This window comes from Haliotis rufescens, unplaced genomic scaffold (genome assembly GCF_023055435.1).
Source record: "Haliotis rufescens isolate VD_foot unplaced genomic scaffold, xgHalRufe1.0.p SCAF_12, whole genome shotgun sequence".
NCBI lineage: Eukaryota > Metazoa > Mollusca > Gastropoda > Lepetellida > Haliotidae > Haliotis > Haliotis rufescens.
Genome location: NW_025963802.1, coordinates 28675211 through 28697301, shown reverse-complemented (window position 1 = coordinate 28697301; position 22091 = coordinate 28675211). Strand labels below are relative to the sequence as shown.

Here is a 22091-nt window from a genome sequence, read left to right as displayed (position 1 = left end):
AGCATCACCAAACAACATTGTTCTGCTCCAGCATCACCAATCAATACTTGTACTGTCCCAGCATCACCAAACAACATTGTACTGTCCCAGAATCACCAAACAACATTGTACTGTCCCAGAATCACCAAACAACATTGTACTGCTCCAGCATCACCAAACAACATTGTACTGTCCCAGATTCACCAAACAACATTGTACTGTCCCTGATTCACCAAACAACATTGTACTGTCCCAGAATCACCAAACAACATTGTACTGCTCAAGCATCACCAAACAACATTGTACTGACCAAGAATCACCAAACAACATTGCACTGTCCCAGAATCACCAAACAACATTGCACTGTCCCAGAATCACCAAACAACATTGTTCTGCTCCAGCATCACCAAACAACATTGTACTGTCACAGAATCACCAAACAACATTGCACTGTCCCAGAATCACCAAACAACATTGTACTGTCCCAGCATCACCAAACAACGTTGTACTGCTCCAGCATCACAAAACAACATTTTACTGTCCCAGATTCACCAAACAATAATTGTACTGTCCCAGATTCACCAAACAACATAGTACTGTCCCAGAATCACCAAACAACATTGTACTGTCCCAGAAGCACCAAACAACATTGTACTGTCCCAGAATCACCAAACAACATTGTACTGCTCCAGCATCACCAAACAACCTTGTACTGTCCCAGATTCACCAATCAACATTGTACTGTCCCAGATTCTCCAAACAACATTGTACTGTCCCAGAATCACCAAACAACATTGTACTGCTCCAGCATCACCAAATAACATTGTACTGTCCAAGAATCACCAAACAACATTGCACTGTCCCAGAATCACCAAACAACATTGCACTGTCCCAGAATCACCAAACAACATTGTACTGCCCCAGAATCACCAAACAATAATTGTACTGCTCCAGCATCACCAAACAATAATTGTACTGTCCCAGCATCACCAAACATTGTACTGTCCCAGCATCACCAAAAAACATTGTACTGCTCCAGCATCACAAAACAACATTTTACTGTCCCAGAATCACCAAACAATAATTGTACTGTCCCAGATTCACCAAACAACATAGTACTGTCCCAGATTCACCAAACAACATTGTATGCTCCAGCATCACCAAACAACATTGTACTGTCCCAGCATCACCAAACAACATTGTACTGTCCCAGCATCACCAAACAACATTGTACTGCTCCAGCATCACAAAACAACATTGTACTGTCCCAGAAGCACCAAACAACATTGTACTGTCCCAGAATCACCAAACAACATTGTACTGTCCCAGCATCACCAAACAACATTGTACTGTCCCAGAATCACCATACAACAATGCACAACCTTAGTTTTAGCAAACAACATTGAACTGTGCTAGCACCACCAAACAACCTTGTACTGCCCTGGCATTACTAAACAACCTTGTACTGCCCTGGCATTACTAAACAACCTTGTACTGCCCTGGTATTACTAAACAACCTTGTACTGCCCTGGCATTACTAAACAACCTTGTACTGCCCTGGCATTACTAAACAACATTGTACTGCCCTGGCATTACTAAACAACATTGTACTGCCCTGGCATTACTAAACAACCTTGTACTGCCCTGGCATTACTAAACAACCTTCTACTGCCCTGGCATTACTAAACAACATTGTACTGCCCTGGCATTACTAAACAACATTGTACTGTCGAGCATCATCAGACAACATTGGAACCCCCAACCCCCTTTTGAAAACCAAATGTAGAATGTTGTAGGCAGAGAGGACTTGGATATTTTGGACCACTCCCTTTTGAAAAAAATGATGGATCTGCACTTGAATAAACCCTTCATGAATGAACACAAGTGGACAGGGGAAACAGCTCATGTTGCCAGAACTCCTCAGAATGATAACATACACCCAAACTATAAATCAGCTTTTCCTACTCGTCTCTGGAATACCTTCAACACTGAGAAGACTCTGAGGGTAATATTACTCCTGTTTTGATGGTCCAATCACAATTTCATTTCTACTTCACTTATTCCCAACTCATTTCCTCTCACCAAAACACAATCACATGAGAGTTTCATCTGAACAAATATCCTGTCCAGACAGGTCTCTGTCCTGCCCCCAGTAACTCTCACAATGCACCAACAATTGACAATATCTTTGTCACATTTGGGGATAAAACATTTATACTAATAGTAGATTGTTTGTTTGTTTGTTGTTTAACATCGCACTCAGCAATATTAAAACTATATGATGGCGGTCTGTAAATAATCAAGTCTGGACCTATTAATCCAGTGATTGACATCATGAGCATCAATCTATGCATATGGGATACGATGACCAAGTCAGCAAGCCTGACCACCCAATCCTGTTAATGGCCTCTTACGGCAAGATACGTTGCTGAAGACCTATTCTCTACCCCGATCTTCACGGGTTCAATAGGAGGTATCCCCATGGGTACTAACTGTGTGCTTCTCCAGATGGATCTGTTTCTGTGTGCATACAAATCAGATTTGTTTAGTACTTTAGTAAAGTCAAAGAAAGGCCATGCTGCCAAACCGATTCACTTAGGTTTCCATAGCTGACTGCAGTTCTTTCAACAAAGGCCAAGATAAATGAGTATCCTCACCTCATCCATCCACCAGGCTGGGAAATCAAAGAAATAAATGAGAAACTCTATTCACTGTCCTATCTGGCAAGGTGTAGGACAAGAGGAATGATTTTGATTTTCCAGATGCGAATTGGTTAATTCATTTCAGAAATTTTATGGTAGACATTCAGAGGAATTTACCATCCCATATTACAACCCTATTTCACACCTTGCTCACTTGTACTTGCTTTGATAGATTGCGTGGCCAGACTCGGGGCTTGGTTGGTGGCCTGGCATCCTTGGTAATAGCACACGGTGTTGATTGTTTCAGGCCGTTGTCATGTTTCGGAGTGATGCGACAGGCAACCAACAAACACTTACTTCGTGATGAATATTGTGCAGGCTGTGGGTGCCACAGATAGATCAGGACACTTTTCATACACTTACTACCAAAAGAAAAGCAAATATCATACATGTTGCTTCATATATGAAGAATTACTCATATTCAAGAGATATTAGATTGATATCACTAACGAACATACTGGTATTTTGTGTGTATTATGTGACGTCATAGATCCATGACTCAAGATGCACCACTTTTCTCGTGCAGGATTAGCATGTCAAATTTGGAAATCACGTGCAGCATATAGTGATACGAGTATAGACACTCTATGGTAACACTTGACTGATTGTTAGTTTTGTCATTAATTGGTACACATTGGAAACTTCTTCTTAACTTACATACTTCTCCATATGTTTCAATGGTTTACGTTTCTTTTGCTGGTGAGTATCTAATTTCAATCACTATTTGTGTTTCGGGATAATATAGATTAATTATTCACTGGCACTGACATTTCCAATATCCAGTTGAATTCCCTTTATACAAGTGTTGGGATTCAGTTGGAACGAGACAGGCATTTGCATTGCATGCAAAAACAGAAAAAAGACCCATACCACTATTTCCGAAATGCTCCTAAACTTTAGCATCAGAAACTTGCATCATGAACCACCTTGACTTTACCACATACAGTCACAGTTGATCTCACACATGCCCAATGCAGCACAACTTTGAAACCGAAAGTCCTGTGTCTGTAGCTACCTTACTTAAAAACTCATAAGTACTTACGGTTTAATTAACCTGACCGTCATCCAATCACATGTGAGAACATTACTTGTCGCAAACTATGGTTGCATCACAAATAAGAAGTCTCCATAACTTACTATCAATACTTCCTGAATCAATATATTTTTTAATGTCATTTCATGAGTGATTGACCTTGAAAGTGACCTTGCCATTTCACATTTGAACATGCCATAAGAGAGGTGTTGAGTTAGTTACTTTCAGGTTAATCGTAAGAGGTATATCAGGTATGAAGGTATGGGTTTCTTCCAACTGATTAACCATGGATCATAATCAATTGCCGTTTCTGAACTTTCTTTTCTCAAGTAAAACAACACACACTCCCAGAGCAGCTCTTTTTTAAGTCATTTTACACTAATTCAATCCTAAAATATCCAAACTAATATGTGCCTACAACATTCAAAATCAAATCTTCACGACGAGCTACATCTGAAACCTTTTCAGAAGAACAGAGGACAGGAGATGCACAATGCAGAGTAAAACAACTCTTTTGTTTTATCACTTGACCGATTGAAAAAAGGAACTGTCCACTCATCTAGATGACACCAAATATACGTGACAGACTGCATTGTGTAAGCAGATGAGTGCTAATTTCTTTCTCTGCAACACATGATCAGATGAACTCCTCTGGCGATGACCAGTTGAGGTGAGATCAGGTATTAACGTCATTGTGAAATGTACGGCCACTTCTATCTGTCTGGCTTATCCGATTACTCTGCCAGCTCCATAGGGTAGTGTCAGTCAATACAGTGGGGTTTGAAGATGCCAACTAAGATGCTGATGTTGCTATCTCAACGTAATGGACAAAGCATTACGTGATGGCAGGACAGATGGAAAGATGAGGCATGCCAAGACTTGGGGGCCACTCATGCAGGAGTGCATGGCTCAGCCACTACTTTCAAGACATCCGGAGTGACTGCTAAGTAGATATTGTTGGGTAATATACCCACTTAAGTTCTTGAGAGGCTATTCTATATCACACAATCAGCAGTTTTTACCCACAAACTGAAAAGAATGTAAGGTTCCATCTTTATTCAATGACTCTTTTACTTGAGCATGTGGACAGATGTTTGTTCATGTGGTTCCCATAACAACAGAGACTCCATGATTTAAAGACTCTACATTTTAAAGACAACCCTGTAGTGGACCTAATTTTCAAAGTGACATGCAACAACTGTTCCAGATTGATGTACAAAGACATTAAACTTGTATGGATAACAACTCCTATATTGTTCAATTTGTGCATTGTATTGTGAATGTATAAAGTTATCGTGACCTTGCAAGTTACGAAGAATGGGTTTTGCACAATTAAATTGTTGTCCATAAAAGTCTCATATCTTCATGTTCTTTCGACTTCTAAATACCTATGAAAGACCAGATCAATTTAATTATTAAATACTTACGTTCACTCATATCATAGTCAAAATACAGAAGTCAGTAATTTAAAAGGATAGAGTCAACGTTTGTCAGTATTACTTCAGAATTGAATCTCAGCATCAGTTCAAAGTGCCATTGCAACTTTTGCAAGTCATGCATACCTCAATAGTAGCAGGCAGTACTTCAGTACTAGGCTGATATATGTGAACATTTTGTGAAGAGTGTTGATTGGACCTTGAGCATGTTGAGTAACAGATAGATTACATATGGATGGTCTGACAGTCAGGGTGAATACCACATCTCTGTATCAAAACATACACTGTGGAGCCCCTTAAATCCTGTTTTCAGCCAAAATCGCCTTGATAATGACAGTAAATTGTCAAGAGTCAACATAGGTTTCAGCTGTTGTTACTTCTTCATCAGTGGCTTGACAATGGTGAATCATGTCACATGACTGTGACAATGTCATGTTGTCATGTCTGTCATTCAGTAGTGTTGTCTCATCAGATGACAGCAAGGTCTTACCATGGTCAAAGCGGTTTTCATAATCTCAGCTGACATTTTCCCATCTAAATTTAACAAATTTGAAAACTTGTCTTGGTAAAATAACTTTCTGAACCTATGATCGCATCTGCCAATCAAAGTGTTGTAGCCATTCACAGAACACATCTGATGCCATCCATGCACACATACATTTCAGGAGTAAAACCCTTATAAAACAATGCATTTTCAAAAATGAATTACCGTATTCCCCGTAATAAGCACCTGCTCTATTAAGCGCCCACAGCGATATTTGCTAATAAACAATCCCAATTAGCACCCCTTCCAATTGATCAATGTACAAAAGACTTATTTATTCGCATATAATATGCACTCATGTGTTACATGCACCCTTAATAATGGGCAATTAAATTCTGGAAAATATATCTGTCGTATATAAACATTTCAGGCTGTCAGCATAAACCACAAAATTTATCCTTCAACTCTGTTTTTTTTCCACCTAAATAATATTCTAATAAGAGCCCCCCATTTCTAATTTTGAGAGCACCCTGGGCGCTTATTACGACGAATACGGTAAGTAACTTATGCATTGTGTATCAACAGTCAACAAGCAATATAAACGACACATGTTGCCTGTTCTGTGATCAAGGTGCTGACACTTGCATCACTTCTGCTGGTTTTCCAGTTGATAGGCAACATGTGTCAGTGCATACTGCAGGCTGGTTATAGCTAATGCTTCCAGTTTTTCAGTTGAGTGAATCAGTTCAGTGTGCATACTGCAGGCTGGTTACAGCTAATGCTTCCAGTTTTTCAGTTGAGTGAATCAGTTCAATGTGCATACTGCAGGCTGGTTACAGCTAATGCTTCCAGTTTTTCAGTTGAGTGAATCAGTTCACTATGCATACTGCAGGCTGGTTACAGCTAATGCTTCCAGTTTTTCAGTTGAGTGAATCAGTCCACTGTGCATACTGCAGGCTGGTTACAGCTAATGCTTCCAGTTTTTCAGTTGAGTGAATCAGTTCACTATGCATACTGCAGGCTGGTTACAGCTAATGCTTCCAGTTTTTCAGTTGTGTGAATCAGTTCACTGTGCATACTGCAGGCTAGTTACAGCTAATGCTTCCAATTGAGTGAATCAGTTCACTGTGCATACTGCAGGCTGGTTACAGCTAATGCTTCCAGAAACCAACTTCTTATAATTGGGACAATCTAAGTTGTAAGAGTGAGTGAGAGAGTGAGTGAGTGAGTGAGTGAGTGAGTGAGTGAGTGAGTGAGTCATATTATTGCCATGTCAGCTTACAGTGGGAGGAAAGCCGAAGGTAGTTCACAAGCACAGGTATAAAGCTGACACAAAAAAACCATACGATTACTATTAAAAAATACTTAAGGACCACCTAACTTTTTTATAATATGCCATGACAGATAAACTACATTGAGATGAAAGAATAGGGTGGTCCTTAACTTTGTTTGAGTTGTATATGTAATATCATCTTTCCATGATGTCAGATAGTAATGTACCATGTGTATATACCAGGACTAATACAGTCTTCCAGAAACACAACCAGAGTACTACATAAATTGCAAAGTCTTATCATAATCTACAAACCACACACAATACACGCATTTCAATTGCAAAACACATAATCTTTTTTTCAAGTTTTGTTTATTTCTTTACATTTGCGAAAGACCAGCTCAACCATTTACCTCAAGGATAATGTGGAACACCAAAGGAGACCGCTCTTTATCCACAATTAAATCTTCCGCCTATCATCATTACCACGGCCATGGATGAGGAGACCAGCCATTAATTGCAGACTCTCTCAACTATCATCATATCATTTCCTTAAGTGGAAAATGCAAGCTGGCATTCACTCTCATCTACAGCACTCAACTGCTTCTTTGATGACCCACACATAGATTGAGATTTTAAAAGGCTTTTCACATATGTGATGCAGTCATTGGCATTTCTTATTCACTCATTTCAATACTCCAGAATATGAGATTATTAGTTTCCAATCTTCTGAACTGTGAAATACCCCATTTGCTTGAAAGATGCAATTTCTATTTGACATTGGCTCATATTTTCAAAGAAAATCAATACAACAATAAGCAAATATCCTGAGTTTATATTTGCAATTATATCATGTGTATATAGGTCTTTGTACAGGGGTGGACAGGGACTACTGTGAACAGTGTGCGTGGGTTAGATTATGTAACCATGGTAACCACAGTGGTGTCAAGGTCAGTTCCACTTCTTGTCTGACACTCCACTTGTCTGGACACTTCACTGTCTGGACACTTCACTATCTGGACATAAGGAACAAACTGCTACCATCATAATACACAATGTCCCATTAATATGGACACTCCACTATCTGGACATAAAGGACAAACTGCTACCATCATAATACACAATGTCCCATTAATATGGCCACTCCACTATCTGGACATAAAGGACAAACTGCTACCATCATAATACACAATGTCCCATTAATATGGACACTCCACTATCTGGACATAAAGGACAAACTGCTACCATCATAATACACAATGTCCCATTAATATGGCCACTCCACTATCTGGACATAAAGGACAAACTGCTACCATCATAATACACAATGTCCCATTAATATGGCCACATCACTATCTGGACATAAAGGACAAACTACTACCATCATAATACACAATGTCCCATTAATATGGACACTCCACTATCTGGACATAAAGGACAAACTGCTACCATCATAATACACAATGTCCCATTAATATGGCCACTCCACTATCTGGACATAAAGGACAAACTGCTACCATCATAATACACAATGTCCCATTAATATGGCCACTCCACTATCTGGACATAAAGGACAAACTGCTACCATCATAATACACAATGTCCCATTAATATGGCCACTCCACTATCTGGACATAAAGGACAAACTGCTACCATCATAATACACAATGTCCCATTAATATGGACACTCCACTATCTGGACATAAAGGACAAACTGCTACCATCATAATACACAATGTCCCATTAATATGGCCACTCCACTATCTGGACATAAAGGACAAACTGCTACCATCATAATACACAATGTCCCATTAATATGGACACTCCACTATCTGGACATAAAGGACAAACTGCTACCATCATAATACACAATGTCCCATTAATATGGCCACTCCACTATCTGGACATAAAGGACAAACTGCTACCATCATAATACACAATGTCCCATTAATATGGCCACTCCACTATCTGGACATAAAGGACAAACTGCTACCATCATAATACACAATGTCCCATTAATATGGCCACTCCACTATCTGGACATAAAGGACAAACTGCTACCATCATAATACACAATGTCCCATTAATATGGACACTCCACTATCTGGACATAAAGGACAAACTGCTACCATCATAATACACAATGTCCCATTAATATGGACACTCCACTATCTGGACATAAAGGACAAACTGCTACCATCATAATACACTATGTCCCATTAATATGGCCACTCCACTATCTGGACATAAAGGACAAACTGCTACCATCATAATACACAATGTCCCATTAATATGGCCACTCCACTATCTGGACATAAAGGACAAACTGCTACCATCATAATACACAATGTCCCATTAATATGGACACTCCATTACCTGGACATTAGGAACAAACTGCTGCCTTAATATAACACAATATCTCCATAGTCTGGACACCCTGCTATATGAACACGTGGAAGAAACTGCTACCTTAATAATACAAAATGTCAATACACAATGTTCACAATGGACATGAGGAACAAACTTAGAATATATGTGGTGGATCAAACTTACAATATATCTTGTGGGCCTATCCCTCAAACAGATGGAAGTGATAAGCACTTTTCACCCTATTTCTCTGTACATCATATCCGTCATGCTTATGTACACTACATCCCACCATTTCCATGTACAGAGCTAGAATTGCAAATATTACAGAGAACGCATAAATGTCTGTATATATATATATTTCTTTTTTTCAGTTGCATACCAATGTAGCAGGGTAAATGGAAAATTATCCAAACATCATTGACTAAAACAATTCCATTATTTGACATGGAAGGTAAGATAATACACGTCAAGTTAATCTGATTACTCTACTACCATGGCTATTGAGCTTAGTGCCATATGATCTCTGATAACATTGACCTTGGCCAAATGTCCAGTCAAATTATAACAATATTTTGATCACATCGCAGTAAGAATGGATCTACAGTTAAATTCAAGAAAGCATTGTTACAAGCATTTGTTCAGCTTATAATGAGTGACCTTGAAATACACCAATCATATATCATGAGATATCATGCTGTAGTTTAGTGAGTTGGGTTCTACGCTGCTTTCAGCAATATTCCAGCAATATCATGGCAGGGACACCAGAAATGCTTTACCACAAGACTACCCCAAAGCCCCTCATGCCGCAGCTTAAAAAGATACCCCACACATTATACTGACTCGAAGCTGACCATTCCTTGTTTTATGCCCTTAATGCTGAGCATCAGGCATAATAACAAGTACAATCTCTTTGACGTCTTTTGGAATGGTGCGGCCTTCCGCTCTCCATTTAATGAGATATATATTTTAGTGGTTTGCAAAATGTTTGCAAAATGTTTGATAAAGTGACTCTTGATGACCTTGACCTTACATGGAGGTCGCCTGAAGTTAAATCAGATCAAGGCAGCCACCACACAGATAATGGCGCCACAGCGTCATCAAGGTGTCAAGGCACAACCTTTCTTATTTTAGCTTGAGTATCCTTCACCCTCAATGTCATCCGAGCAACCAAAACAATTCTCCTTGTATGTGGGAAGCACATAAAAAAGGGTTCCCTAGACAGGACAAGATACTAGAACTAGCTTGTAGAAACATTTCTGGCCCATTTGAGTATTCATGGATCCGAAATACTCACTTGAACAAAGATGCAAATCTATTCAATTGTTATCCAAAGAATGGAAAGAGGTGACAAATGAACTCCCACAAATGAGATCAGCAGCATGCGTCAGACAAACAGACATGGCTTTATTGCACTCATCAGACACCATACAACTCTTTCAAGTGGAATGTTATGGTGTTTATATACAGTTCCAGCAGGGTATTATAAATATTTACACTAATTTACTTGCAAATGACCAAAACAAATTTCTACAGATTTGTGGACAAATGTTCTTGTATGCATTTACTGGGAAGTGGACTCATTTGAATGCCCATTAATATTTAGCAGTTCAGTCAACCATTATGACAGCATCTGCATTCCATATTTAACAATAATGCCCGAGTTAATCAACCAACAATCATCCCTTTACTATTCTTAATGCTGGATTTACCAACAGGCTAACCACTAACTGGTGAAGCTAAGGGTCTCAACTTCCCACAGTGAATTGTGGTGTTGTAGAGTAACGTTAGACGAATTGGACGACAACACTTGTACCCCCTGAACAAGTGTTTCAGACTGATGACGTCTAGGAAATTGACTGATTGTTATCTGAAATGTGCTAAAGCTTCTTTTCTAAAGTAGTTACTGTCATAACTTAATAAAATCAAGAAAATTATAGCACATTGTTTCCAAAGGAAATGTTTCTATCAACTGAAGTCAAAAAGGTGTACTTAGTTCGTGAAGATAAGAACCAGGCACTGACGAAGTATGTTAAATCATGTTCAATAGGGTGTGAATGGTGAAAAATACCAACCTGGCAGCATTTTCAAAGAACATGACATTATTGCCCTGCTCAATGAAATCAACCCGCATTTGTGTGTGGAGCAGAACTGAAACCATAGAGTTGTGACCTGTGAGCTATGTACAACACATATGCCATCATTAACAGGAAGCCACATGCAAGTACCACACCATGATATCCAGTATGCAAGTACCACACCATGATATCCAGTATGCAAGTACAACACCATGATATCCAGTATGCAAGTACCACACCATGATATCCAGTGTGCATGTACCACACCATGATATCCAGTATGCAAGTACCACACTATGATATCCAGTATGCAAGTACCACACCATGATATCCAGTATGCAAGTACCACACCATGATATCCAGTGTGCATGTACCACACCATGATATCCAGTATGCAAGTACCACACCATGATATCCAGTATGCAAGTACAACACCATGATATCCAGTATGCAAGTACCACACCATGATATCCAGTGTGCATGTACCAAACCATGATATCCAGTATGCAAGTACCACACCATGATATCCAGTGTGCGTGTACCACTCCATTATATCCAGTATGCAAGTACCACACCATGATATCCAGTATACATGTACCACACCATGATATCCAGTGTGCATGTACCACTCCATGATATCCAGTATGCAAGTACCACACCATGATATCCAGTATGCATGTACTACACCATGATATCCAGTATACATGTACCACACTATGATATCCAGTGTGCATGTACCACTCCATGATATCCAGTGTTTAAGTATCACACCATGATATCCAGTGTGCATGTACCACTTCATGATATCCAGTTTGTAAGGACCACACCATGATATCCAGTATGCATGTACCACACCATGATATCCAGTGTGCATGTACCACTCCATGATATCCAGTATGCAAGTACCACTCCATGATTTCCAGTGTGTAAGGACCACACCATGATATCCAGTATGCATGTACCACACCATGATATCCAGTATGCAAGTACCACACCATGATATCCAGTATGCAAGTACCACACCATGATATCCAGTATGCATGTACTACACCATGATATCCAGTATACATGTACCACACCATGATATCCAGTGTGCATGTACCACTCCATGATATCCAGTGTTTAAGTATCACACCATGATATCCAGTGTGCATGTACCACTTCATGATATCCAGTTTGTAAGGACCACACCATGATATCCAGTATGCATGTACCACTCCATGATATCCAGTATGCATGTATGTACCACACCATGATATCCAGTATGCAAGTGCCACTCCATGATATCCAGTATGTAAGTACCACTCCAAGATATCCAGTATGCATGTACCACTCCATGATATCCAGTATGTACCACTCCCAGATATCCAGTATGTAAGTACCACTCCCAGATATCCAGTATACAAGTGCCACTCCAAGATATCCAGTATGCATGTACTACTCCATGATATCCAGTATGTAAATACAACTCCAAGATATCCAGTATGTAAGTACCACACCCAGATATCCAGTATGCAAGTGCCACTCCAAGATATCAAGTGTGTAAGTACCACTCCAAGATATCCAGTGTGTAAGGAACCACTCCATGATATCCAGTGTGTAAGTACAACTGCAAGCTATCCTGTGTGCATGTACCACTCCAAGATATCCAGTGTGTAAGTACCACTCCAAGATATCCAGTGTGTAAGTACCACTCCATGATATCCAGTGTGTAAGTACCACTCCATGATATCCAGTATGTAAGTCCCACTCCAAGATATCCAGTATGCATGTACCACTCGAAGATATCCAGTGTGCAAGTACCACTCGAAGATATCCAGTATGTAAGTACCACTCCAAGATATCCAGTGTGTAAGTACCACTCCAAGATATCCAGTATGTAAGTACCACTCCAAGACATCCAGTATGCATGTACCACTCCATGATATCCAGTATGCAAGTACCACTTGAAGATATCCAGTGTGCAAGTACCACTCCAAGATATCCAATGTGTAAGTACCACTCCAAGATATCCAGTATGTAAGTACCCCTCCAAGATATCCAGTGTGTAAGTACCACTCCAAGATATCCAGTGTGTAAGTCCCACTCCAAGACATCCAGTATGCTAGTACCATACCATGAAATCCAGTATGCAAGTACCACTCCATGATATCCAGTATGCAAGTACCACACCATGATATCGTTGACGAACAGATGATGTGTCAGTGTGAATGGCTGCAAAGAGTCTCCTTTGCAGACAATCGACTCTTGAAGCCACCACCGAGTGCATGTGCCGAGGACAACAACCCCCAGAGTTGCTGCCACTCTCAAAGCAGAAGTGGACAATAAGTGCCAATGGCACGATAAGCTGTATCTTGGACTACCTGTCTGGGGGACAAACATCTTCCCCAAATTGGTGAGAAATTGGAAGAGAGCTCCTATGAACTGCAGGTGTTGCGTGGGTGTTGTCTCAGGCTTTGAGACGTTGATCAAACCAGCCCCACTTTTGAAGCAACTTCTGAGTGAAATTAAGGTGTTGCACAAGAGGAGCTTGATCTGTATGTTCCTGAATGCAATCATCTAAGAAGGCTTCAAATATAATCCCTCGATGATGAAGAAACTGCACGATGGGTTTTGCAATCCGAGTGAAAAGCCACAGGGTCGTACATATTCCGAACAGAAGCGCCCTCCACTGGTAGTGTAGACCTTGGAATACAACCGCAGATACGGTCGGTGCTCTCGATGGATTTGTACATGAAGATAGTTGAATGATCGTAGGCAGCGGCACAACAGAGGTCATGCGGAAATGAGACGGCTGCTCGAGGTACTGCGCTTTGAATATCTTCAGATTGAAAATCATACACATCTTGCCGCTGTCTTTTGGGGGACCAGGAAAATAGTCGAGTAAAACCCTGGTGTGACGGGGCTGGTGCCTAGAAAAACTATAGCCTGTTTGGTAATTAACATTCCTATTGCTTCATGTAGGGCTTGAAGCTGTAGTCTTCCAGTAGAGTCCAATTCTCTGCAAAAGACCAAATCTCTCACCTACAGGAGACTTGAATAGTGGGACGGCTGGAGGCTGAAGGTCCCAGTCGTACTAGAGCCGGAGAAAGTCATTTAGTAGAGGAGTCTCTCCAGCGTTTGTATGAACAATACTGTCCTGGTGGTTGAGGGTTTATGTCCTCTCTGTCCGTAACCTCAGCGCCCTCTTCCACGAAAAGAGCCTCTATTTTCCATCACTTGCTGTAAATCATACTGGACTGGCGTAAACTGAGGACGACATCTCTCATCAGCCTGCCATTGTTCCTCCAACTGTTGGTGCTGGAGCTTCAGGAGATAACTGATATTCGTAATTGCGTCTCTTCAGTGACATCCTGGGCAATTGACTGGATGTTGTTGGTATAACCTCACTTTAAAGTGGAACTCCCACTGACAGAATTGTAGAAACCCCCAGCGACAAAAGCTTGTGACAGATCCCAGATGATGTGACAATAAGTCCATGATACCTCAGAATTTGTCGTGGATAAGGGCTACTGCCCCCCTTACCTGTGCTTCCTCTGAAGAACTGGCATGTGCAATAGTGGTAGCTATTGTCTCTATAGCTGACAAGACTGTAGACAGGAGAGGTAATGTGTGTATAATAGTAGAGTCCAAGTGGGAAAGTTAATAATTCTCTATGATTGAGGTATGGGATGTCCTCTTAGGGTTCAACGCAAGGATGTCTCTGTCCCCTTCTGGTGACCTAATCAGGGATGACATACCATGTGCCCCGCTGTGTGAGAGTTTGGATTTAGGTGTTAGTAACCTGACTTTAAACTTTCTGAATTGTGCGAAGGCGTGATTCAAATTCAGAGCATGATCAGAGAAAATTATCTTGGGCAGCAAGTTCATAGGCGCCGAAGGAGAGCTTGTCACAACAAATCCATTTGCACAGTCAGCGTCTGAAAGACTCCTCAGTAATCCTAATTTGTCTGTTGTCCAGGGAAGTGTAACTTGCAGGCAAGTGAGACGGGTAAGAGGACTCATTGGTAACGGTTCTAGGTTGCCCAAATGGAGTATGTAAGGTTAGTGATTGTCGAATATTGGAGCGAGTCTCACTGTGGGCTGTCGTAGAGACTGAAGAGGTAGACGGAGCATGTAGGTTTGTCTGTGTGTTACGACGATCCATGACGGAAGTCATCGCTTGTAGTAGGCTTTCAAAGTAGGTGACAAAACTGACTGCTGTTGATGATCCCAAGATGAAGGGATTGTTTTAGTAGCAGGCATATCTCTTCTGGACAGGCGATCCTGTACATGAGCAGGTTGTGGAGACGACGAACCCCATGGAGATGTGCTATGATAGCATCTATTGATCCGCAGATGCTATATCCTGTCGGCGATCCATTAGAGAGGCATAGCGCTGTCGATCCCTATGTTGATTGTTGTGGGTAGATCGCTCCAAGCTCTGGGATCTTGTGTTAGTCTGATCGGAATGTCAATGTTGATGTGCTGTTTGAAGATCCGAGCATGAATGTCGATCCAAGGTAGGTGATGTGAAATGCTGACAATCCGATAGTCGATCAGTTGTTGAAAGCCGATCCGAAGTTCGATGTCGATCTGCTGGATGGCAATCTGGGACAGATGATCTGGAACAGTCGATCCAGTAACCAATTGTGATCTGCTGATTGTCGATCCGAGTGAGAAAGTGATCTGAGATAGGCGATCTAGAATGACGACAATCTGAGAGTCGATTGTGATCTGCCGATTGATGAGTACGATCTGCTGGGGCAAGGCGATCCGAAAGACGAAGTTGATCTGGGTCAGTAGGACATCTGGGTTCCCGCTGATCCAAGCCGTTATGATGTTCTGAGTCACAATCTGAAGAACAATCCCAAAGTTGCTCTGCGAGGCGATGCTAATCTGATGAGGGTGAAGGAGAATGTCGACTCGATTCACGAGATTGCAATCACTCCAGGCGATCCAAACTGTGCTACTGATCTAGGGAGGTCGATCGCTGTGGTTCTTCCACGCACTGTTGATCTGACTAGTGAGGAAATCACTTGAGAATCCTCCTTGGCTCGGTCTGGTCAGCTTGGAGGTTTTGTGTTGGTGAGGGATCAGATGATAGCACTGTGCGTCGATCAGCCATATCAAAACCCAGGCTATGGGCGTTGACTTGAAAAGGGCGGGAAACGAGCATGCTCATTTTAGCGGGATATCGTCAGTAAGAAAGCTGTCCGATCCTAGATCTTCTAATAATGATCAAGCAGTAGATGAAACAGACACTGTAGCAGTAACCATGGCTGATCTCACTGCTTTTAATGTTTGGCTTTCTCTACACATGATGATCCGTGCTCCCTGGACGCACATTTGGAACAGCAATCCGAATAACGCTTGTTCCACTTGTGTAAATAAACACTAAAATGCCTCCTTTAGAAAATTCTCTACACTAAGAACAGTGATCATTGTCCTTACATTGGCCATTGGTCACAGCACACATTGTGTGTATCAGACAACGTAAAAGTACGATTGCACAACTTGCAATGCGGGTGTTTCTCCATCATGAATGAGAACATGATGGCCAATGTTCGTAAGTAAATCAAAGCAAAAAACAACCAAAAATCTTCAATTCTTAAAGGCAAGTCTTGACACCTTGGTGATGAGAATAAGAATGGCTTGGGAACATACACCAAGTGGTCAAGTTAGCTGAGGACGGGTTACACGGGATTGCTTGGTGCGTGACCAAGATGGACAAGCTGTGACCATGGTGATGAATAGGGATGACTAGGAATGTTTTGGGGTTAGGTGTTCTTTGAAGTTGGAAATTTTGTTCTTAGGTGTTTCCACACCAGGATCGAAGAAGGAAGAGAGATGTATTTAGTGAGATAGGATAAGTTTTAAAATTTATGCATTTTAAACAATGTCAACCATCGGCTGATCATGAATTTCTGTTTTACTTTTTGCTTTTTGCTTGCTCTTCCATATTAATCCCTGTGATGTCACTGAGAGAGAAACAGACCGCTTTTTCAATCACCAACACAAAACAGCCAAGAGATTACTTTCTTCATTCAGTGCATTCCCAATATGAGTACATTGTCTGAACTTTGGTGTTTCACGATGTTGTGCAGTACTGCTTGAAATAGTGTCAAATCGCTCTCTCTCTCTCCAACCCTGGTCTTTCACGATGTTGTGCAGTACTTCTTGAAGTAGTGTCAAATATCTCTCTCTCTCTTCAACCTTGATGGCATATCTGGATACTGTCAGGGCATCAAGAGTTGTCTCCCCTTAACTAACTTGTTACTCCACAACAATCAGTAAACTGTCTTGCACCTGCCGTGACAGACAGCCATAGCAACTTATTTTGTCCACCAATCATGAATGTACATGATGTAGGGAAACTAACCTGGATGTTGTCAGATTCCATGAAGAGCTAAAGTACATTACATAAAGCGAACAAGATACTCAGTAGAAGAAATCCTTACCTCAACAAGTGACTTTGGTGGTTCCTCAATCTGCCCATTCTCTATCGCTATCAAACCACCCATCTGGATAACAAACAAAATCAGAATAAGCATAATTAGTGATAATTAGTAATTGTTGTTTTGATATTATAAAAGTTGGCAGCAGCAGGACAGAATCAATTTCATCTGGGTCAGATTAACACATAATGAAACATGGGGAAGTAGTAGGTGAGGTGAAATGGGGTTTAACGTTGTGTCCAAGATTATTGCACTTATGTAGCGACGTGCATGTATGTGTGTGTGTGTGTATGTGGCTGCTTGTACTAGTCCGGACTGATGCCGATTTATAGTGCTAGCCCACTGAGATACCATGCCGCAGTTTAACATGAATATCCCACTCAGACACAGTATACTGACTCTGAGCTGACCAGTCCTTGTTTTAGCCCCTAAATGCCGAGTGCCAGACAGGGTAAAAACAAGTACCATCTTTTAACGTCTTTTGGTATAACATGGCCGAGGATCAAACCCCGGGCCTTCCACTCTCCGGGCGGACGCTCTACCACTAGACCATGGAGGCGGTTGGGGGAAATAGTAATGTTCCTTTAATACATAGACATTCATCAACATTATCCTTCAGAAGATGGTTTGGACTAAGATGATTTCACTACAAATTAAATAGTAGTGTGGGTAAATTTATACCTGTGACAACGTATTCCATGACACACAAAACGCAGTGTTTGCAATAAGAAGTCAAATCAAAGAATCTTTGTCGTAGCCCTACTGTCGTGAATGAGAGATTTAGGAGATACTTGGATGAAAATAACAAGCCATATTACCAAAAGTTCCCATGACTCCCCTTAATATATCCCCTACTATGTGACAAGGTCATGATAAAGCTTGCTTGTGGTACACGAAACATACCCCATCTGCCTCCTTGCCTGCCTCCCCTGTACAGTAGGACTCCTTGATGACAGCGTGACAGCACCGGAACCCCCACTGGCCATCTCGCCAGTACGACCCCCATACACTCTGAAAAAGAGGAGAAGGTCACATCTGTAAAGTCATTCAAACTTGGCGACTCCTTGTTGCCAACATAACAACGAGACTTTTCACTGAGTATGAATACTTTTTTCATAAGGATTTTTTTCCTCAATCACGAATTTGTTGGGGTTTTTTCAAAGTCTTATAAGCAGGTTGGTTTAGTTGTCAGCGAAGCAGGTAATGTCATCCACTGAGTCATGTGATGTCATTCCAGGGTGATGGCATGTATCTCACAACTGGGAGACTTCTCTAAGAGAGAGTGCTGTATAAACTTACTGTAACTTTTGTATTTTACATTGATGATGAACATTATGTGTTTCAGATTAGTGAGTGTTGTTTGGTGTTACTTGACTTGTATCTTGAAACCTCCAGCTAACATATCCACTTCCAAATCATATCCGCAAATTTGAAAATACATAATGTTTATCTCCTAACAGACACCATGGTGTAGCTGTAATAGTGCTGACTGAGGCGTGAAATAACCACCCCACAAGAACATCTGTCATACTTAGCATGCTCACAGATAAAGCAATAACTAAAGATAAAGTTAACTCAGCAATCATGTATCATGCAATCAATCAAACTGTGTTTCTTTCAGCTCAGTTTTCATGACGCTGGTCCAGGATATCAACATCAGGAGAGAACTAGCTGTCCTCAACAGGGAAAAACATGTCAGAAATCCAAATCCGTAACTACACATCCTGAATCATTCTAACAGGATCCTGCCCAACATGCCAAGACCTGCCACTACCAGCTATTCTGCTAACCATGGTAATATACTTTCTCCTACTTTTGACAGTTCTCAGTTTTCAACTCATAACAGAATTGCAACACGTTTGCATGGTACCTTTGAAACACTGCATCTATCATCATTATTTATGTAGATGTCATCCTTGTATCTGTAGTGGATGCCTTTGATGACATGAAAGCTGCTGAATACTTACTGTGTGATTATTTATGTAGATGTCTTCCTCATATCTCGACTTGACCTTGGCCCGCTCCATGCCCTTGATGACAGTTCCGTGTCGAGAGTATTCCACATAGTCCTCCTGTTGGCAACAAACAGTGAGTGAGTGAGGGAATAGGGTTTTCACTGTAGCTACACTTATAATGTGTGTGTCTGTCCTTGTTGCCTTGCCCTGCAATATTCCAACTATATGATGGTAGCCTTGCAATAATAGCGTCTGGACCAGACAATCCAGTGACAGTGACAATCCAGTGATAGATGTTATTAGCAAGCAATTCTGACTAGCAATGGAGAGCTGGGGACACATTCTACCCACGGCCCCCACAGGTGTCATGTTATCATGGTTGTCGGGTGTCATGAATCACATGCATCACAACGTTTCAATTGAACAACCATTATCTGCTTTATCTTTCATGTTGTTTTTGTTTATTTTGGGTGGGGTAGGGAAGTGCTAATAATACACAAGAAACTACAGTAATGTCATATTTGGACAAATATTGTACATTTTGTATCATGAACATAAAAAGATTCACGTATGAGGCAAGGAAATGTTGCAATGAAAACACAAATTCAAAATCTGATTTGAAATATCTACAATAAATCAAAAATTAATTAGTTTGGACATATGCTATATACCTTATACATGACCATGCTGACAGTTATTACCCAAAGCTATACACACTATACAAGCTGACAGTTACTTTCCTATGCCATATATGATTGATTACTTTCCTATGCCATATACACAATACATGATTGGTTACTTTCCTATGCTATACACGCTTTACATGATAACAGTTACTTTCACATGCAAGACATGATTAGTTATTTTCCAGCTACAGCTACTTTCCTATGCTATACTAGCTGTACATGACAGTTACTTTCCCATGCTATACAAATTACACATGATGACATTTACTTTCCTCGGCTTACAAGCTATACATAACAGTTATTTTCCTATGCTATATACGCTATACAAGATGACAGTTACATTCCTATGCTATACACGCTGTTTATGACAGCTACTTTGCTATGCTATACAAGCTGTACATGACAGCTACTTTCCTATGCTATACAAGCTGTACAAGACAGCTACTTTCCTATGCTATACAAGCTGTACATGACAGCTACTTTCCTATGCTATACAAGCTGTACATGACAGCTACTTTCTTATGCTATACAAGCTGTACATGACAGCTACTTTCCTATGCTATACAAGCTGTACATGACAGCTACTTTCCTATGCTATACACATGATACAAGCTGTACATGACAGCTACTTTGCTATGCTATACAAGCTGTACATAACAGCTACTTTCCTTTGCTATACAAGCTGTACATGACAGCTACTTTCCTATGCTATACAAGCTGTACATAACAGCTACTTTCCTTTGCTATACAAGCTGTACATGACAGCTACTTTCCTATGCTATACAAGCTGTACATAACAGCTACTTTCCTATGCTATACAAGCTGTACATGACAGCTACTTTCCTATGCTATACTAGCTGTACATGACAGCTACTTTCCTATGCTATACAAGCTGTTTATGACAGTTACTTTCCTATGCTATACAAGCTGTACATGACAGCTACTTTCCTATGCTATACAAGCTGTACATGACAGCTACTTTCCTATGCTATACAAGCTGTACATGACAGCTACTTTCCTATGCTATACAAGCTGTACATGACAGCTACTTTCCTATGCTATACAAGCTGTACATGACAGCTACTTTCCTATGCTAGACATGCTATACATGAGTAATTGGGAGAAACAACAGACCGTCTGGGCCAGCAGGAGTTGTTTGGGTGGTGCCTCCAGATGCTCCTGTCCTCCATACTTGTCGATGATGCTGTCCTTGGCTGACTTCTTGTAGTCTTGTTTGCGGGTGCTGTATTCCTTGTGCAGCAGCTCCAGCTTTGTGGGGTCTGCCTGCAGGTGCACATCCGTCCCACGCTCGAACGCCTCCCACGCAAACACTGGACAAACAAGTTGTAGGGAGTTCAATGCAAGAATACTATTTGAATGTACCTTGGGGACACTTTGGCTTTGGGAACAATGAAAATATTATTTGCTAAATAAAGAAGAAGTATCTCTTAATATCTCAAAAGAAATGATCTAAATATATTGTTGATCTCAAAGTTTACCCAACTTAATCAGAATCATGTTCTATGTTATACCAAATTCTTTAAATTGAAAAGTTCAAGGGAACATCTGATCTCACAATCAAACAACAGGACATTAATCATGTTAATATCCAAACGGTATCATGTAAAGAATAGTAAAATACAGAAGGGTCTAAACTGGGG

The 22091-nt window shown here is 40.7% G+C and overlaps 1 protein-coding gene across 1 annotated transcript in view; it reads right to left on the bottom strand.

Moving 5' to 3' along the window:
- The window catches only part of LOC124116589 (pre-mRNA-splicing factor SLU7-like), a 51701-nt gene that overhangs the window by 15211 nt on the left and 14399 nt on the right, over window positions 1-22091 (bottom strand). Inside the window, exons 10-13 of the mRNA XM_046477985.2 lie at window positions 21565-21761; window positions 19757-19861; window positions 18693-18800; window positions 17793-17855 (exon numbers count right to left, since the gene is read on the bottom strand). Coding sequence (XP_046333941.1) covers window positions 17793-17855; window positions 18693-18800; window positions 19757-19861; window positions 21565-21761 — 473 coding nt within the window. The remainder of the gene's footprint in view (window positions 1-17792; window positions 17856-18692; window positions 18801-19756; window positions 19862-21564; window positions 21762-22091) is intronic.